The sequence below is a fragment of the Mercenaria mercenaria genome, chromosome 8 (genome assembly GCF_021730395.1).
Source record: "Mercenaria mercenaria strain notata chromosome 8, MADL_Memer_1, whole genome shotgun sequence".
NCBI lineage: Eukaryota > Metazoa > Mollusca > Bivalvia > Venerida > Veneridae > Mercenaria > Mercenaria mercenaria.
Window position 1 is genome coordinate 25,002,250 of NC_069368.1, and position 18,742 is coordinate 25,020,991.

The window sequence follows — 18,742 nt, forward strand, 5'->3', positions numbered from 1 at the left end:
AAGTTTTATGCAACTTATTTACTTATTTTTTATGTTAAATAAAATGTTTTGCAAGTTTCATACGAATTCTGAGTCTTTTTTTTTTTTTTTTGATTTGTCACACCGACACATGATAGGTCATATGGCAACTTGAATTCTGAGTCTGAACTGTAACAAACGTTAATGGCATATAAAAGAAGAGATCCTGTATAAACCCTTTTGAGTTAGGAATGTTGTATAATATCAATGGTGCTGCATTGTATTTAGTGAGAAATGAATGGAAGAAAAAGCAACTTTGTTACAGGAAAAATGCATTAAACAGTCGAGTATGTAAGTCTTCTTTCACTTACTGAATCATTTTCAGTCACAGTATTATTTATGCTGCATCATGAGAAAACCAACATAGTGCATTTGCGACCAGCATGGATCCAGACCAGCCATTACATCTGTGCAGCCTGGTCTGGATCCATGCTGTTCGCTGCAATCAAAGAAACCAATAGCAGATAGCATGGGTCCTGACCAGACTGCATGGATGTGCAGGCTGGTCTGGATCAATGCTGATCGCAAATGCACTATGTTGGTTTTCTCATGGTGTAGCTCATTTGTGTGTTTTCTTCATCTGAAATATTCATCATTCTATTTTCATTTCTTCTACTCTGCAGGAAAAGAAAGGAGTTGCAGCCCCTGACCCGTCTGTCAGAGAGCAAGCCGAGATAGCCAAGCTTGATAAAATCCTCGGCATGGTACGAGAACCAAAGGATGGAAAACCCACCAGTTAAATGTTCAAAGATCTAGTTTTAAAAGTCTCTAAAAGTGTCATGACAGAACATTTTACCAAAAAACCTTATAAGAAATAAATTGACAGTATTGGTATATTCTCACATGAGTTTAAAAATATGGATAAAGGTAAAAAAGACACAACATGATATTTTTCAGTTGTATTCATACTAGCTGAAAGTTGCAGTTAGTAAGATTTTTATTTTATTCATTATAAATAAAGTAGCAGTGATACTCAAACAGTTTTATTATGGCCTGAGAAAGTTTTGCATAGGTGCTACAGTGTCTGGAGAAGTTTGAACAAATGTTTCATCTGTACAGTCACAGTGATTTAGAACCATGCAAATATATATACAAACACGTGCACTTGGGAATAAATCAAATCAAATTCACAATTTGACCAGTTTTACTCTCCCCTTTATAGTGCAAAATTACAAGTATTGTGTACTGTATCATATTCTGTCCGAATTTTTTGAGAGATTTTTTTTCTGATCATTGTTAGTTATTTTGAGAAAATATTCCTCACAGAAACTCCCAATTTTAAGGGAATACAAATTACTGTGACTGTAACATATTGCCTATGCACAGAAACTACCGAGTACCTTTATTTAAATTTATAAGCAGGTCAGATATTTTTGAATCGCAACAAAATTATATAAACTGTGCAAAAAAATATAACTGAAATTATTTTGTTTTTGCAATTCTATGTTTATTGCAAATTTTGAGAAGGAACCAAGGCGTTCCTGAAACAATTTACATGTAGTTAAGTTTCTGTTAAAGATAACATTATGTACATATGAAACTGTTTTAATGTATTTATTTCCATACTTGCAAATATGATGCATTTCTGTGATGTTAAATATGATTCCTGCCTTTACTAGATATTTTGGAATAATTTTTTCAATATTTAAAAATTTTATTGCATATTTGAGATTAAAAATTTGCTAAACACCAAAGAGATAGTTCTGTTTTAAATTTATTCCCTTTTACAATAAAAATATGGTTGTCAGATGCATCAAGGTGAGATAAGTGCCCAATGAGGTAAATACCAAATGAGGTAAATATACAATGAGATAAATATGCAATGAAGTAAATGCCCAAAGAGATAAATACCAAATGAGGCAGTTGCCCAATGAGGTGAATATGCAATTAGATAAACACACAATGAAGTAAATACAAAATGAGATAAATACCCAATGAGATTACAAAGAGCAACAACGGAGACAGGTCAGCAGCATCTTCAAGGTAATAGCCATATGGAAAAATGCAATATAATGATATCAAAAGCTCTTTGTTTAAAGAATAAGAAAGTTGCACCAATTTTATTTTACAAATGAATCGTGTTTTTTTGCAGCTTTCATTTGTGTATGGAAAACATGGACATGTTTTAAATGTTCTGAGACCATAGGTCAATTCATACTTTAATACTTACTGAAAATTACTTTGTGATTCTAATTCTAACTGTACATGAAAAAGTGCAAACAGAATGGCATATCATATTGAAAATATTCTGCAATGGGGTCAATATATTTCATATGAATCCGAAATGCAATCTTTGTATACTAAACCCATTTGGCCTGTAAATAAGTTTACTGTGGTGCGTATTTCATTTTAAAGGCCCCCTTATAAAGACAGGCAGTAAATTGTTTTGCTCAGGTCTGTTAATACATGTAAACCATTTTGTATCCAGTCAGTAAACAAAAATTTGACATACAACAGTCAGTCTTCGAAGGATGGTAGTCCCAGTAGGAGGATGTTTCCTTTTGCTGTCGGGTCAGTAGGTCAATGGCAACAGTAATCTTTCACTTGAAAACTGTCAATAACTGAATAATGCTTGGGCCTATGGCTACCGAACTTAAGAGGGATAATTGCTTTTGGTCAGTAGATGGCCACTTTTGTTTTGTTGTCGACATCAAAGGGTAAAAAATATTTTACTTTCAGTACCGTATTTTACAGACAATAGGCCGTGGCCTATACGTTTAAAAAAGTGAAATTTTCAGGGGTGCAGCCTATGCGTCGAAGCGGCCTATACGTCAGTTTTTTTTTTCTAAATGGGCCTTTCATGTGGTCTATACAACAGTTTTAATTTTTCACTTGCATTTTGAAAGCCAGTCGACTCGTGTTAAATGTACAGAAACGACAATTTTGCCGAGAGGGCCTTTATAACCAGCTCAAGAAACTTACATTCGGACTTAACAGTTCACTACATCTGACAGATTACAAAGTGTAATTACCTAAAAATACAACCGATTTCAATGACTATTTATCGAGGACAGTTTTTAGACGACATGGTTATGTTTGCCGCTTAGTGGTGTTAGACCGCGGCCAATATCCCGGAGCGACCTAAATGTTAAATTTTATTTCTGATATAGTTAAAATATATGGCTGCGGCCAATACGGTGCAGCAGCCTATTGTCCGGAAAATACGGCAAGTACAGAAAGTCTTGGCCTATTACTGTCAAACTTGATAGGATGACTGAATGTAGCTAGTGATCATTGGGCTGAAAACAATTTCCAATCAATAAATGGAGAATGATTCAGAATTACACAGACATCTGCTTTTGGTCAGTAGTTTACCTCTATTGTTAATGCCAACAGTAAGGTCACAATGACATCGAGACTGAAAATGATTGCATTTGATCAATTGATGAATTGCTAAAGTTTTGAGTCAGTACATAAACTGTTACAATTAATCACTGGAGAATGCTTTGGCCTACATATGTACATATGTAGAGTGTCTCTGTTCAAACGATGGCACTTAATGCTTTGGGGCCATTAGGTCAAAGTTAAAGATCATTATGCATAAATAAGACTGAAAATCATATACTCGGTTATCTTAAAATGCCATTGTGAGGAAGGAAAGCTTGTTTATTTTACAAACATCTCCTGTTCAAATACAGCTTACAAAATGAAGGTAAAAATGTTTTATTAAACTAAAAGCCATGAGCAAATAATAAAAATCTGTAAAAATGTACAGTTTGAAAAATTAAACCACACTTTAGAGACTCAAATGATCAAAACAATCTATAAACCAAATTTATAATTTGAAACACATGAATAAAATTCCTACCATGATAAGATATGAAATTTAAACATAGCCTAACATATGATGAATGAAAATTGTTAAATTATTGATAATTATAATGTTAAATATCCTGTAATTACAAACACTATGGAAAATAGGAAGTCTCAGTTTCTTGAAGTGTTCCAGATAATTAGAAGGGGATTGTGATTGAAATCTATGCAGTTTTAGGATACATCTATGTTGCCATATGATCGGCTATATTTTAGATTTACAGCAAAAGATGCTTCAATATTTTCCCATTTGGTTAATAAATTTATTTTGGTTCAGAGATTATTCTGATCATGTGATTCCCCGCCGTGAAACCATATAGTACCTTTTATTTTTACATGAAAACCTATATATATGTACATCACAATGGAACAGTTGCATGTATATGTAAGTAACAATTTGGTAACCTAGTACTGACTGGTATCATAAGGAATGTCCAATCACCAATATTCTATGTCCGAAATGAATCAATATAATTATAATGTTACAACACAAACTTTCAAGCCATCGAAAAATATACTACACTACCTAGATATTTTGCTGAGAGTTCAAGCGGAGGGTAGAGTACAAATTATCCTAGTTAGAGCAGTGTTTGACTGTACCAGCAACTTGCTTTGAAAAGGATAAAGCTTCACAGCTGGCACGAAAAAAAATCGAAATCTTCATTTGAACCAAACTTTAGGTAAAATGTACACTGTATTTTAATTTGCCTATTAATACAAGACAAGGTTTTTTTGACATAAAAATCTGATAAATTATGTAGCCTCATCTTTAACAATAAGCGAGTCAATGTCACTGACTTGAAATATTTATGAAAAGAGTCTGCAAAATTTGGTACTGCTGATTTTGACGTAATTAAAGGAACCCATCTTATAGAATGATCATCTTGTAGATGGATTTATATGGTATCTTTAATACACTGTGACTGAGAAATAAGAAAAGAATCGAAAATGAGCATCAACATTTTGTAACAACGATCCTAAGTTGTCGCAATATATATCTGTCATGCAGTAAGAATTAGAAATGCATGCTTATTTCAATATCAAGAAATATACAAAATTAAAGGGAAGTAATTCTTATTAACCTTATTTAAATATTTATACGCAAACTAAAAGAGATATGATGAATAGGTTGAAGTCATTGATACCTACAAAGGATAGCACATAACTTGACCAAGACATAACATTGATAAATTTAATTACAGTGGGGATGCCTGATATTCATCAGTGTACTGGTTTTACCTGTTTTGGTAGATAGCAGTATGTACCTTTATGTAACTGAGGTATACCAGTACATACTGGATATAATTGTAAGAATACAACAACTTTAGTAAGAAATCTGCTATTTTAAATGGTTTTATGACAAAAAGTTTAATAAACAATGTAGAACTGCTTTGGTCCATTGCTGGATAATAATAATAATTTGACTAACATATTTACCTCACAGCAATGACACAACCCTGAACTACTTTCAGTTGCTTAAACTGAGCAAGAAAAACTTACAAATGAAGACTAAAAGTTCTGTAAAAGTAAGAATTATTTCTGAAGACTGAAAGAAAAAACTGTAAGCTTCTCCAGAGGCATCATTGTTCCTGAATATTACAAGAATGCTTTTAAAAAATACACATCAGTACATTGTATACAGCAGGTTGCTTTTATAAAATACAATTTTAAACTGAAATAAATAATATATTAAAAGCATTAAAAAACAAATTCTAAATTATAAAGTGGTCAGCCTGCAACCATAGTATTTGGGTATTTTGGACTTTCAATCACTCCTCTTCCAAACTTGTATTCTAAAAATTCTCTAACATGATTTGGTGCAGAAGCACTTAAACCTGCAAATTTAATTCTACCAAGAGGTTTTAAAAATCGTTCAGGAAATTCAGTGTCTTGTTTATGTGCTTTAATCCATGTATTTTTCGTCATTATTCCATTTTTCGGATAAAACGGAAAAATATCCACATGTAAATGATTAGTATCACTGAACTGGACTCTGTAAAAATCTCCTTCTATTGCTTTCTCCCAAGAAAATCCTTCTTCGTCAATAAAACCTTCTTTTGCGACTTTTCTAAGTTGGTCACATTTGATAATATCTTCCTGATAGATACCTATATCAATGTCATAATCCCATGGTATAATGTCGCCACTTCGTGCTGCACCAAGCAAACTTCCCCCTTCAAGCCAATACCGAACTTTATTTTGGTCAAGAATAGCGAAAACATGTTTTGCAGTTTCACGCAGATTTTTTAAACAGCAAGGCGGAGTCCATCTTTCTTGGTAAAGAAATTCAGGCATGTCATTGTAGACCGTATCAAAACAGCGAAAAGAATCTTTATGGCAACCATACCATTCTTCTCGTTTGTTCTCATGTAAGACAAGTTTTACTCCGAGCTCGGAATACAAATTCTTCAGTTTCTGGGAATGTGTCTGTTTTTGCTGCCAAATTGTTTGAGCGTCAGGTTTTACATTATTAGTACTTATGAGATATAAATCGTCTAAGATCACGGCTTTAAAGTATATGAGAGATAACTGTATATAAATAGACATGAAAGTTGGTGTTAAAAATGGATTTGATAATTCGTACAGGTGTTTTGTTCGTAGCAAGATTCCATGATCGCCTGAAACATATCCACATTTTGTAGTTGGCAATTTGCCACCTATTTCCAGAGTCCAAGTTTTAACAGAAAAAACAATACCATGACATTTCAAAGTTGTACCTCTTAGTGGTATTGCATACCCTTCGTACTTCATATAATCGTATTTTGCGACAAAATATTTAAACTTTCTCATGAAATAATCGTGAACTATTGCACCATCTGGTACAAACAAAACAAAATTTGTATTAATATGATACTCAGGTCTACTGTCATTCAGCGTTTTTTTCACATCATTTTTCATCACGAGCAGCTTCACATTTGGCAACTTCGGTATTTTCATTGGCGGATAAGGAAGTTTTTCTGTGATGACTATGACGTTAACTGCCGTAAAATTCTTTGCAATGTAACTGACAGTATTATACACATCATTATGGAATGGATCAAAATCTTGAAGGACAACCGTAAGTGAAGGATCTAATGATTTACGTGTCACAATATGTATTTCTTTGGCTGGTTGATCATCTTCTTGAAACCAGCTGTGAATCATGTAGACTGCACTACTGCAAATAACTGCAATGATCAGAAACTTCAACCGTCTTCGCAATCGCCTTGTCATAACTCTAGCATGTAGATTACAGTTATGTTAGTGTCTTTCACACCTTATAATTCTGACTGAAATATATGAAAAGAAACCAATATTTATTTATATATTGATGTTAACAATACCAATAGACTAAAAGGCTGTGTTGCTGTGGAATTAATTTTTGTGGCAAATGAATTAAGTGGTTTTGGGCCATATTGGATGTTTAACTGGATATGAATTCGCAGACTGCAACTTTTGAACATAAAACAAATGGAATAACTTGTTCCTTGGGATTTACTCATTAACAATTCAACAAAGATTAGTCCCCAATGAATATTCACAGTTTCATCATATCAGAGTCCAAAAATCACAGACTAATCTTCGTAACAGTACGTCAAAACAACCTAAACAATCATATAGAATTATTATAATGACAAAGGCAGGGCATTTGGTTACTGGACATGTCTAGAATGGAGGCAGGGCATTTGGTTACTGGACATGTCTAGAATGGAGGCAGGATATTTTGTTACTGGACATGTCTAGAATGGAGGCATGACATTTGGTTAATGGATATGTCTAGAATGGAGGCAGGGCATTTAGTTACTGGATATGTCTAGAATGGAGGCAGGGCATTTGGTTACTGGATATGTCTAGAATGGAGGCAGAGAATTTGGTTACTAGATATGTCTAGAATGGAGGCTAGTCATTTGGTCACTGGATATGACTGTCTTCACTTGAGGCTACTCATTCGGGTACTGGATATGTCTAGAATGGAGGCAGGGCATTTGGTTACTGAATATGTCTAGAATGCATGCAGGGCATTTTGCTATTGGATATGTCTAAAATGGAGGCATGGTATTTGGTTAGTGGATATGTCCAGATTGGAGGCAGGGCATGCCATTTTGGTTACTGGACATGTCTAGAATGTAGGCTAGTCACTCTTGGTTACTGGGTATGACTTGAAGTGAGGCAGGGCATTTGGTAAGAATGGAGGTTAATCATTTGACTACTGGATATGTCTAGAATGGAGGCTAGTCATTTGGTTACTGGATATGTCTTGAATGGAGGCAGGGCATTTGGTAAGAATGAAGGCTAGTCATTTGACTACTAGATATGTCTAGCATGGAGGCTAGTCATTTGACTTCTGGATATGTCTAGAATGGAGGCTAGTCACTGGACTACTAGATATGTCTAGAATAAAGGCTAGTCATTTGGTTACTGGATATATCTTGAAAGGAGGGTTCTCATCTGGGTACTGGATATGTCTTGAATGGAGGGTTCTCATTTTGTACTGGGGATTTCTTGTTTGGAGGGTTCTATTTTGGTACTTGATATGTCTTGAAGATAGGCTGTTTTTTTTGGGTAATGGTATGTCTTGAATGGAGGATTCTCAATTTGTGTACGGGAATATGTCTTGAATGGAGGAACTCATTTTGGTATAGATAGTCTTGAATGGAGGGTTACTGGATATGTCTTGAATGGATGGTTCTCATTTGGGTACTGGATATACCGTATCTTGAATGGAGGGTTCTCATTTGGGTACTGGATATGTCTTGAATGGAGGGTACTTATTTGGGTACTGGATATGTCTTGAATGGAAGCTGGTCTTTTGGGTACTGGATATGTCTTGAATGAAGGGTGCTCATTTGGGTACTGGATATATCTTGAATGGAGGGTACTCATTTGGGTACTGGATATGTCTTGAATGGAGGCTAGGAAACAGGTTTATGGACCTGTAGCCACTGCTGTTTAGAACAAAAACAAAACAAAAACAAAAACAACAAAAAAACATTTCAACATTATACACAACTAAGCTTGGCAGTGGTACCTCCTGTGAAGTTTGGTGGAAATTCCAACCAGTGGTATAGGAGAAATAGCACAGATCAATGGCAGATCAAGGTTTACGACTGCTTAAAATCATTTAATCAGAACATGATACAATATGCACAACCATACTTCACACTTATCACTTGTGAGGTTTGGTGAAAGTCAGCATAACTGTATATAGCAAATAGTGTAAACACTGTGAAGTATGACAATTCAAGAGCCATAACTCTGCTGAAAGTTTGGTGTGATTCCTCCTAGCAGTATCAGACAGCTGCCTGATCAGGGTAGAACATGACAAATCAAGGACCATAACTCCAGTGGACCAATGAAAATCACTGAACCGGAACATGATGACAATATGCACAATGAGGATTGATACTGATAACTCCTATAAATTTAAGTGAAAATCCACCCAATAATAAAATTAAGAGAAGTGGCTAAAACGTCATAAAATCTGACGATTCAAGGGCCATAGCCTCGCTGAAAATCAGCAAACTGGAAAATGCCATAAATATGCACAGTGAGGCTTGGCACTGACCATTCCTGTGCGGTTTGGTGGAAATCTGCCCAAAAATATAACAAAAATGGCCAAAACATGATGAATCAAAGACTATAACCCTGCTGAAAGTCCAGAAATGCTGACAATATGCACAACTAGGCTTGGTAATGATCACTCCTTGGGAATTTGGTGTAAATTCCCCAGAACTGTCAATGCATTCATACGAAATAAACAACCAAAAATGATTGCAATGCAGAGTGCTGCATTATATCTGCAACACATCATGGTGTCTGATTCTGTTATGGTATGTGACCGTTTTGAGCTTTAAACTTAGCTAAACTGCACTTTTCCAGACATTTGATTTTGTTACAACCATTACGATGTGCCCTTCTGGTCAGGGATTGTGTCTTTCATGAAATGACAATGGTAAACTGAGTCTGTCCCAACCTAAAAACATGTGTTTTGTTCTCCCAAAATTCAGTACACACACACACAAAAAAATGAAAGGTTAAGCTATATCCAAAAAATGCACCTGAAAACTGTAATCATATGAAATCATTTTTTTTTAACAGAATCATTTTTAAAACATATTCAAATGCCGCTGAGTATTTCTCACAGCAGGCAACGCTCAAAAAGTGCATTTATAATTTACAACATTGATGAGGTTACAACATACTGATTCATCTCCTTTTTTATTTCATATAAACTACTAAATATTGAGACCTCAATTTAAACCATTTCAAAGGAGAGAGTTTCAAATAAGCTTCAGTTTCCTACTGATTCCTGTATGCCTTTTTGATATACGTACATGTTGTAAATGAATTGTGATTATTAAAATATTGTTTAAACCAAACCATTTCAATCACATGAAAACGATATATATCTAGTTAATATAACATGTCTTTTTACCATTTAGAAAAACAATACCCTCTGAAGATACTCCAATAAAATTTGCTGTTCAGCAATTATGCATTTATAATTATAAGCAGACATTTTCTCAATTGTACGTAGCCTGTAGCATCTAAATTGACTTTGCAAAGTGTTTGCGTGCTGCAATATATTAGTAGATAGTGCCCTTGTTCCACTACCAAAGAAACAATAACATAAAAAAAAAACATTATCATTATCAACAAACAATCTAATTGGAAGTTTTTTACCTTTCTGCTCTCATTTTCATACATCGGTAAAATTAGATCTCATTCCAGGGCTGTAAGACCAACTATGGTAATTATCTTTGCGATTTTTTGACAGCAAGTCAATTTTAGCAGATTTTTATAATGTGTGCCCCCCCCCCCCCCACACCCCCACACACACAAATCTGAAAATGCTTCCTATGGCCCTGCATTCAGTTCCAACGTAATGTTGGTGAGATTTGCTCTATACACCTTTCAAATTGGCAATCTATTCATTTTTATAGCTTGTTGAACAGATTGGTATCCTCTGGTGTAGTCTAAACTAGAGCTATCACTAAAGGTGATGAATGTACCCCCCACATGCACTGACACAGTACATTGCAATTTGACGCACACAAGATTGCATAATTATGTGGGCTGTATGTATATAGACTGTAAAGTATACAGTATAGTAACAAAAAAAAAGTCCCATAATATGCAGAATATTTATCAAAAAGAATGTAACATGCACCATGCACAACAGGGTTGGTACTGATCATTGTGTGAAATTTCATTAAACTGTGTTTTAAGGGTTTGGTAGATTAGGCATGACAAGATTGCATATGCAGACTGTATGTACATAGTATGTTAACAAGAAACAAAGTCCCATAACTCTGCAATTTTTGTCGCTGAAGAACCTAACATGCCCCCTGCACAATACTGTTGTTTCTGATCACTTGTGTGAAGTTTCATTAAATTGTGTCAAGGGGATGAGGAGAGATGGTGTGCACAAGATTGTGTCTATGTATAAGTATAGCAACAAAAAAACAAAGTCCCCTAAACTCTGCAAATTTTTTTTCTGAAAGAACCTAACATGCCCCATGCACAAATACTGTTGTTAAATGACACTTGTGTGAAGTTTCATTAAATTGTGTCAAGGGGAGAGGAGAGTTGGTGCGCACAAGATTGTGTCTATGTATATAGTATAGTAACAAAAAAACAAAGTCCCATAACTCTGCAAATTTTTTTCTAAAAAAAACCTAACATGCCCCATGCACAACTACTGTTGGTATGATCACTTGTGTGAAGTTTCATTAAATTGTGTCAAGGGGATGAGGAGAGATGGTGCGCCACAAGATTGTGTCTATGTATATAGTATAGTAACAAAAAAAAAAAGTCCCATAACTCTGCAAGTTTTTTTTCTAAAAGAACCTAACATGCCCCATGCACAACTACTGTTGGTACTGATCATTTGTGTGAAGTTTCATTAAATTCTGTCAAGGGGATAAGGAGAGATGGTGCGCACAAGATTGCGTCTACGGACAGACGGCCAGACGGACAGACAGACAGACAACCTGAAACCAGTATACCCCCCCTTACAACTTCGTTGTCGGGGGGTACAAAAATAAGACCTTGTACACCATTTTTACATTCTGATATTTCACGTTTGTCTATACCTAAAAGATATCGAGGGGGATATCAACAGGTCCCAGAAAAGTCACAAATTAGCTATATAGCTAAATCTAGCTATATATAGCTAAAAGTAGCTATAAAACCAATACCAATAATGCAAAATATGTGAAAACAAGATTCAAAATGGTCACAATTACGTCCAAAAGGTTTATAAGATGAAAGACAAAAACACAAATCCAAGATCTTTGTAGTCACATTTTTCAATAACGTGGCAGTATTCTGGGGATAAATCATCACTGAATTTTCACTTGTGATAATTATGGTATATAAGACAAATTTATAAATGACTAATCGCAAAATTCGCAACATGTATTGAAACGAAACTGCATAGACTCCATTCTTTTTGATTGTCTTCTGTCTCATAAACCATTTGAATGGGATAATAATTTTTTTTACATTTAATATACACATATGTTAAACAATTGTTATTGGTTTTATAGCTATTTCTAGCTATATACAGCTAGATTTAGCTATATAGCTAATTTGTGACTTTTCTGGGACCTGATCAACCAGTCAAAAAATATCAGAATACATGTACAGTGTGTATAGCAGTTCCGAATCACCTAACAGAAAACGTTCAATATGTCAAACAGAATTGTGTCCTTGTGTCCTTTGGGGTTTAGTGTTCATATGGCCAGATGAAAAAATAAAATGTATAGTATCATTTCTGGGACTACTAGTTTGGTCATAGGGTACATACTGATTTTCGTCGAAAATTTGCAAATAATTGCCATTCTAAAGAAAAATATACAGAATTATGAAAAATAAGCAATAAACATTTCAAAACATAGCCATGACTGTTTATTTCCATCTGCAAAAAGTTATTTTGAAAATAAGGAAGTCTTCAATTTTATATGAGGTCATTTCCAAACGGTAATCTGGTCAGTAGTTCCGAATCACTTTTTACAACATTTATCTCCCCTGCAAGAACAATATAACACGCAACTTCTCAAAAGTTTGTGGTATTATTTGTGTTAGTAAGGGACATTCAACTGACAAAACATTTACATTTTACTGGCAATATGTGAAGAAAAAATTGAAGTGATTCGGAACTGCTTTAGATTCGGAATACCTTGACACACTGTATGTATATTGACTATTGAGTAACATTCATACAATCAGGCGTGTAACTAGGCATACGCAAATACGCACGTGCGTCATTTTCAAATCGCATTTTCAAAAAATAAAAAGTCTAAAAAGGCGAAATCTGCATTAAAAATCAATGCCTAAGGGGGGTTAGGCATTAAATTCCTATCGATCACAGCTGAATTCTTGAGTTCTTTATCTCAAAATGAGAAAAGTCCCTCACAAAAAGCAGACCACAGACCTACTTCGTGTCACTGTTTATAACCCTTGATTGTCTCGCTTTATCGTTGTATTTCGGTATATTCCAAATGTAACATGTAAACAAATGTTTGAAATGGCTGACTGTGGCACTTCGCCGCCTTACGCTGACGTTTTTGAAAGCACAGATAACCCAAGGTCTTGTAATAAAGATGAAAACGTGGCATTACTCACTCACGAAAGGAAGCAAGTCCATGTTTTTGATTTCCCATATAAGTAAGTTAACTTAGAATGATGTAGAATCTCTTCTGGTTAGTTCTAGATCTATATAATTATATTCCACATCATCATAGTAAATTAATTAAACATCTGCCATAATTTTGAATTGCTACAAGTGCATTTATTTAATTATATGTATGTCAATAATGTGTTAATTAACATGTAAACATTAGACATTGAACTTCCAAGAAGCGGCAAACTGTTACGGTGGGTACAGCAACTGGTTAAATACTACAATAATATATATTGCGCAATCGTATAGTCGCCATAACTTATAAGTCTTTTTGGTAGAGCACTCGCTGTCGAATCTATGGGTTCTAGGTTTGAATCCAGCGAGACATGTTTTATCAGTTCTCATTTTTTCTTTCTTTTTATAATAGTGACAAAATGCGAAAGGCACAAGCTTTGTGGTTTGTGGATTACAAGTTGTTGCGATATTCGGTTAAGTCTAGAAAGGAGTCTACTGCGTTAACTGCTTTTTATTTGGTGAGCATAACCCATGTAATAAGAAGCTCTCTAGGGAACCTGTCACATCCTTACCATGTTCAGTAATCAAGTGCTGCAGATAACTTTTTGGCTGTTATGAGGGGGGACAGAAAGAACAATGAAAATACTCTTTCGTCGTAGTATCATGTAATAATTGAGAAAAATAGACAGATAATTACTTTTATTGTAGAGACGATTATTTTGTGTGGGAAGCAAAACATTGCATTGAGTATACTAAGGGACCGCCGAAATACTGAAAACATCCCCTGAGTTAAACACCAACGTTTTAAACAGGGAAAAATCATTGCTAAGGCGTAAAAAATATTGTTTGTTTCCGGTATCCCGACATACCTAAATGTTTGGCCCGGTCCTAAAATTTTTTTTGGGCCCTTTGAGATATTTTTTCAACGTTTTAACAAAAGGTTGGGAAAAATGCATTTTTTTATGCTTTAAACATGGCCATTGATGTTAAAAATCAACTTGCTGATGCTCTAAAGGCATAACCCCCTTATTTGTATTCATTTTTTGACATTAAACTAATTTCCGAGAAGTCTCACTTAATTAAAAAAAATCCAAAAAAACCCCCAAATTCCAACCTACCTACCCTAATTTTTTTAGCATGTTACCGGAAACAAAGATTTTTTTAGGCCTAACTAGCAAGTAAAGCATCCAGCGGCACAATTTATCTAAGAACTGTTATCTCGTGCCTCCCCAAAGAGTTTGATTTAACTAATGTCTTCCAAAATACATTAGGTCAGTATTTTTCTATCTTTAGTTTTACCGACCCTCCTGCCCTAAAATTTGGGAAAGTGAAAAAAAAAGTAAGATTAAAAAAAAACTCAAAGTGTCCAAAAATGATGCACACACAGTGATCATAGATGGTAAACTTATTTTTTATGTTGATTTTCTTAGTGGCTATTTTACCTCTTTTTTCAGGAAAATTAATAAATGTGAAGTGTTTTGTTTTTTAAAAAAAATTTAAATAACAGTTTAAGGGCAGGAATATCAGAAAACAGGTTCCATGCTGATTATACATGAAAATAATGTTTAATGCTTAAGAACAAATCATATACATAAAAAAAAAAAAGATGAGTTTTTTTAATATGAATTAGGATGTAATAAAACAAGAAATGTCCTGACTCCTGCTTATTTGCTGCAAAAAAGGTTTTATTCCAGTTTTTTTATTTATAAGGGGTACACTGTTAATGTATCATCTTTAAATCATCAAAACTGTAAACTATATGGTAAGTGTATTTTTTATTGCTGATATCTTATTATTTAAAGTCAAAGAAAATTATTTTAATTTGAGAAAAAAAAACTATCACGACTGTCTTTAACTTTTATCTGCGAACTTGTTTCACAGATGGGGTTCGTTGAGCATTGGGATTCAAACCTCGTTTCACAGTTGATGGTATGACATTGTGTAAGAATATAAAATTAGTGACCTTAATCACTTAGAACATATAAAAGTAATGGGCTATAGTGGGATTTGAACCAGTATCCACTCGGCACCAATTGCTGAGCAATTACAAGCCTTCTTGAATAAAAATACAAGAACAATAAAAATGCGTATTTCGAACATGTTGAGAACAACTGAGCACAGGTACACCAGGTAAGCTTTTGTGATCAACTACTGTCTGTCCTCTGGCTGTCAGCGTTTGCCTTGTGAACAGAGAGTGGCTACATTTTTAATTCAATAATCATCATTCATTTGGTGAGAGTGTTGCCTTGTTGGTTGTTTCAGTTCAGGTTGAACAGGGCTGCGTTTGAGATTTTACAAAAAATACTTTACAATCGAGGACACTTCTTTTTCCCAGCTCCTCCTGCCCTACCTTTTTCCAGATAAATCGGCAAAACTATTATACAAAAAAAAAAACCAAAAACAAACTGGTCTTGTTTTCAAATATGAATTAAATGGTAGATAAACTTATCGCTACAAAATGGATTTCGAAAATATTTACAATTTATTTTTATTGCCCTTAATTAGCTGTTCAACATGGATGTATCTGTACACTGTATCTGCAGGCACTATTAGTATTTTTTCAATTGAGCATACTACAATGTCCCCATTGGGTATTGGATTACGGTTGAGTATACTCATAGCCCCTAAGTAGTCCAAATAATTGTACTCGAGAGTTGAATATCGTTATATTATTTTGACTTGTCGATATCCGCCTCCGAGTACAAACCAGAAAAAGGGTTTAAAGAATGTGGTAGCACTGCCCTCATTCTTTGCTAAGTAACACCCAATGGAATCCTTTTGGGGGGGAAATTATGTTATAATAATGCAACGGAAAAAAAAAAAGAAATAATACATAGAAAGCCTGTAATTTTTTTTCCTTTTCAATGATTTATATATTACCGAGATTTCTTGAGAAAAATTAAAACTATGGCAGTTAAAAAAATGCCAAGTTTAACACGAGTGTACTACATATTGGAAAATGGCCGATCACCAGTAAACACATTACTAGACGAAGCGTTTTCATTGGTCACGCCTCCGACCGCCATTACATGAAGACGATTGAAACGTTATAGAGGTTTAAATTTTTTACAACAGAAATTCTTGATAAATAAGTCCTGTTCTTATGTTTTTTTTTACTATTTATGTTTTAAAAAACAACAAAGGTAAGCAGTTAGGGCTAAAGAAAAACCGTTATACTGATAAATGGTAATTTCAATTGACCACAGTTTCCACCACAGTTTTGATTGTTTCGGGTTGAGACCTCTAGGTAGACAACGTAAAATATCAAAATGTAAAATCGGTCTGCCCGAGGTCTCATTATTTAGACTAAGCCCCTAAGGGACCTTGAAGTAGTACCCTCTGTGGACAATGACCCGTTCAGCCTAGCTGAAGGTGTCACGTCCGTTTTCACAGGAACAATGCAAAGAAGAAGTTTTTCAATTTAAAAAAAAAAATAGGTCTTAAATCAAATTTGCTGAAATTCGTCATCTGGATACCCTCCAGAACGCACCAAAGAAATTTTCCTGGGGGAGCATGCCCCCGAACCCCCCTAGCAGTTGTGCGTATTCTCAAAATAGGCCCAGTTACGCCCCTGACAATCCTTGTACTGATGTCTGCACATTTTGGTTAACGTATATGGTTTAAGGATTTCCATAGCAGAACCACAGGTAGCAGTATCGTAGACCAAAAAAAAAACATCATCCAACACCATCTAAATTTTTTTTTCTATAATTTACTATTGAAATAGTTTTTAGATGGTGTTCGATGGTGTTTTTTTTTAGGTCTACGATACTGCTACCTGTGAGCAGAACCTGTATAAAATATCTGTAAACTATTTTTCCATATTTTCTACAATCATCAACATTACCTGTATCCATCTCTTGAACACAATTATTAAGACTAGTTTTCAATGTCACAATCACCTACAATCAGCTGTAAGTGTAAACCACTGACTGACCCGCATTTCAAACTGATTCAGTATACCAAGTGGGCTGTAAAATAATAATTAGAATATACTTACTGTTTAAAGATATGTAACCAGAATAGGCGAGAACAAATGGCGTGTAATACTATAAGGGAGGTAACTCGTGACATTTTGGTGCTAGACTAGTGTCCAGTAAAAATGTTTCATATAGGGTAGACTGTTGAATAGACCTAGTATCACGGGTGGTAAACGCGCAGTCCAATTTCCGCCGGGAATACGCTTAAAATGGGTTGCGCAACGTCCGGTGCTGGTGTTGCGCGTAAAAGAAGACGAAATTGAGGTATGTGAAGTTATGATTTTGCTTAGTATGAGACAAGAATAAATTTTCTCGAAAAAAGGAAAATGCTATTCGACACAGATATGATAATACATCATATGTGTAAAATATCTGGTTTGTAATTTATGATTCGGCTCTATTATCACAAAAACTCTGCGACACGAACGTGAAAGAAAGTATGAAATCAACAAAAATGGCAGTTTTTTTGACCTCATATGCCTAAACTAAGGACATCTGATGCTTTTTAAAGATAAAATCAAACTGTTATAAAGTAACGAATATCAAAATTATTTGTTTCAAAAACCTGCTTACGGGGACATAATTGACAAAATAATCATCGGGAATGGGGTTGCGCACCGGGAATGGGGTTCTCATAAAACATTTATAATTGTTATAATGTATACGCGCAACTCCCTTCCCGGGGCCAACCCCTTCCCGATTATTGTTTTGCCAATCTTTCCCCAAAAGCAACATTTCATTCAAGTGTATGTAAATATCATGACTGTTTACACGTGTTTGATCATTCGAAAGCGTCACATTTCCAGAAAGAAGGCACAAGAGTTAGAAAATCTGCATTTTTCATGGGTTCCGCTTTTTTGGCAAACTCGAGCCATCAGAGTTTTCGTGATAACAGAGCTGATTTTTAAATTAATAAGTTGGTATTTCACACATATGATCCTTATTCATGTTTGTGTCGAATAGCATTTTGCTTTTTTTCGAAAGCACTCGTAAATGTGTAATTATTTACAAAAACAAAAACCCACCTACCTCGATTTTGTATATATTGATGCGCAACACCAGCACCGGAAGTCGCGCAACCCATTTTTAGCGTATTCCCAGTGGGAATTGGATTGCGCGTTTACCACCCGTGTAGTATGGTTAATTATACTGTTTAAACAAATATATTTTAGGCAAGAACAAATGGCTTTAGTATTCGACACAAATATGGTAATACACCGGAATACACATGTATTTTTTAATTAAAGGTATTTTTGAATGTTTTTTTTTTCTTGACAGAATTCAGTCCTATAGACTCTACAACATAAAC

General features: G+C 34.6%; 2 protein-coding genes across 5 annotated transcripts in view; one reads left to right on the forward strand and one right to left on the reverse strand.

The window, feature by feature from the left end:
* The window catches only part of LOC123522847 (dynein intermediate chain 2, ciliary-like), a 37,213-nt gene extending 35,501 nt beyond the window's left edge, over nt 1–1,712 (forward strand). For all 4 annotated transcript variants that reach the window (XM_045300317.2, XM_045300314.2, XM_045300315.2 and 1 more), the window contains one exon: nt 642–1,712. In XM_045300317.2, the coding sequence (XP_045156252.2) occupies nt 642–758 (117 nt within the window). In that variant the 3' untranslated portion in view covers nt 759–1,712. The remainder of the gene's footprint in view (nt 1–641) is intronic.
* On the reverse strand, nt 903–17,487 carry LOC123565816 (ribitol 5-phosphate transferase FKRP-like). Its single transcript, XM_053549564.1, has 2 exons — nt 17,454–17,487; nt 903–7,100 (listed from the first exon to the last, which is right to left on the reverse strand). Exon 2 carries the CDS (start codon nt 7,042–7,044, stop codon nt 5,560–5,562), a length of 1,485 nt encoding a protein of 494 aa, XP_053405539.1. The 5' UTR covers nt 7,045–7,100; nt 17,454–17,487; the 3' UTR covers nt 903–5,559.
* Between the last annotated feature and the right edge of the window lie 1,255 nt (nt 17,488–18,742).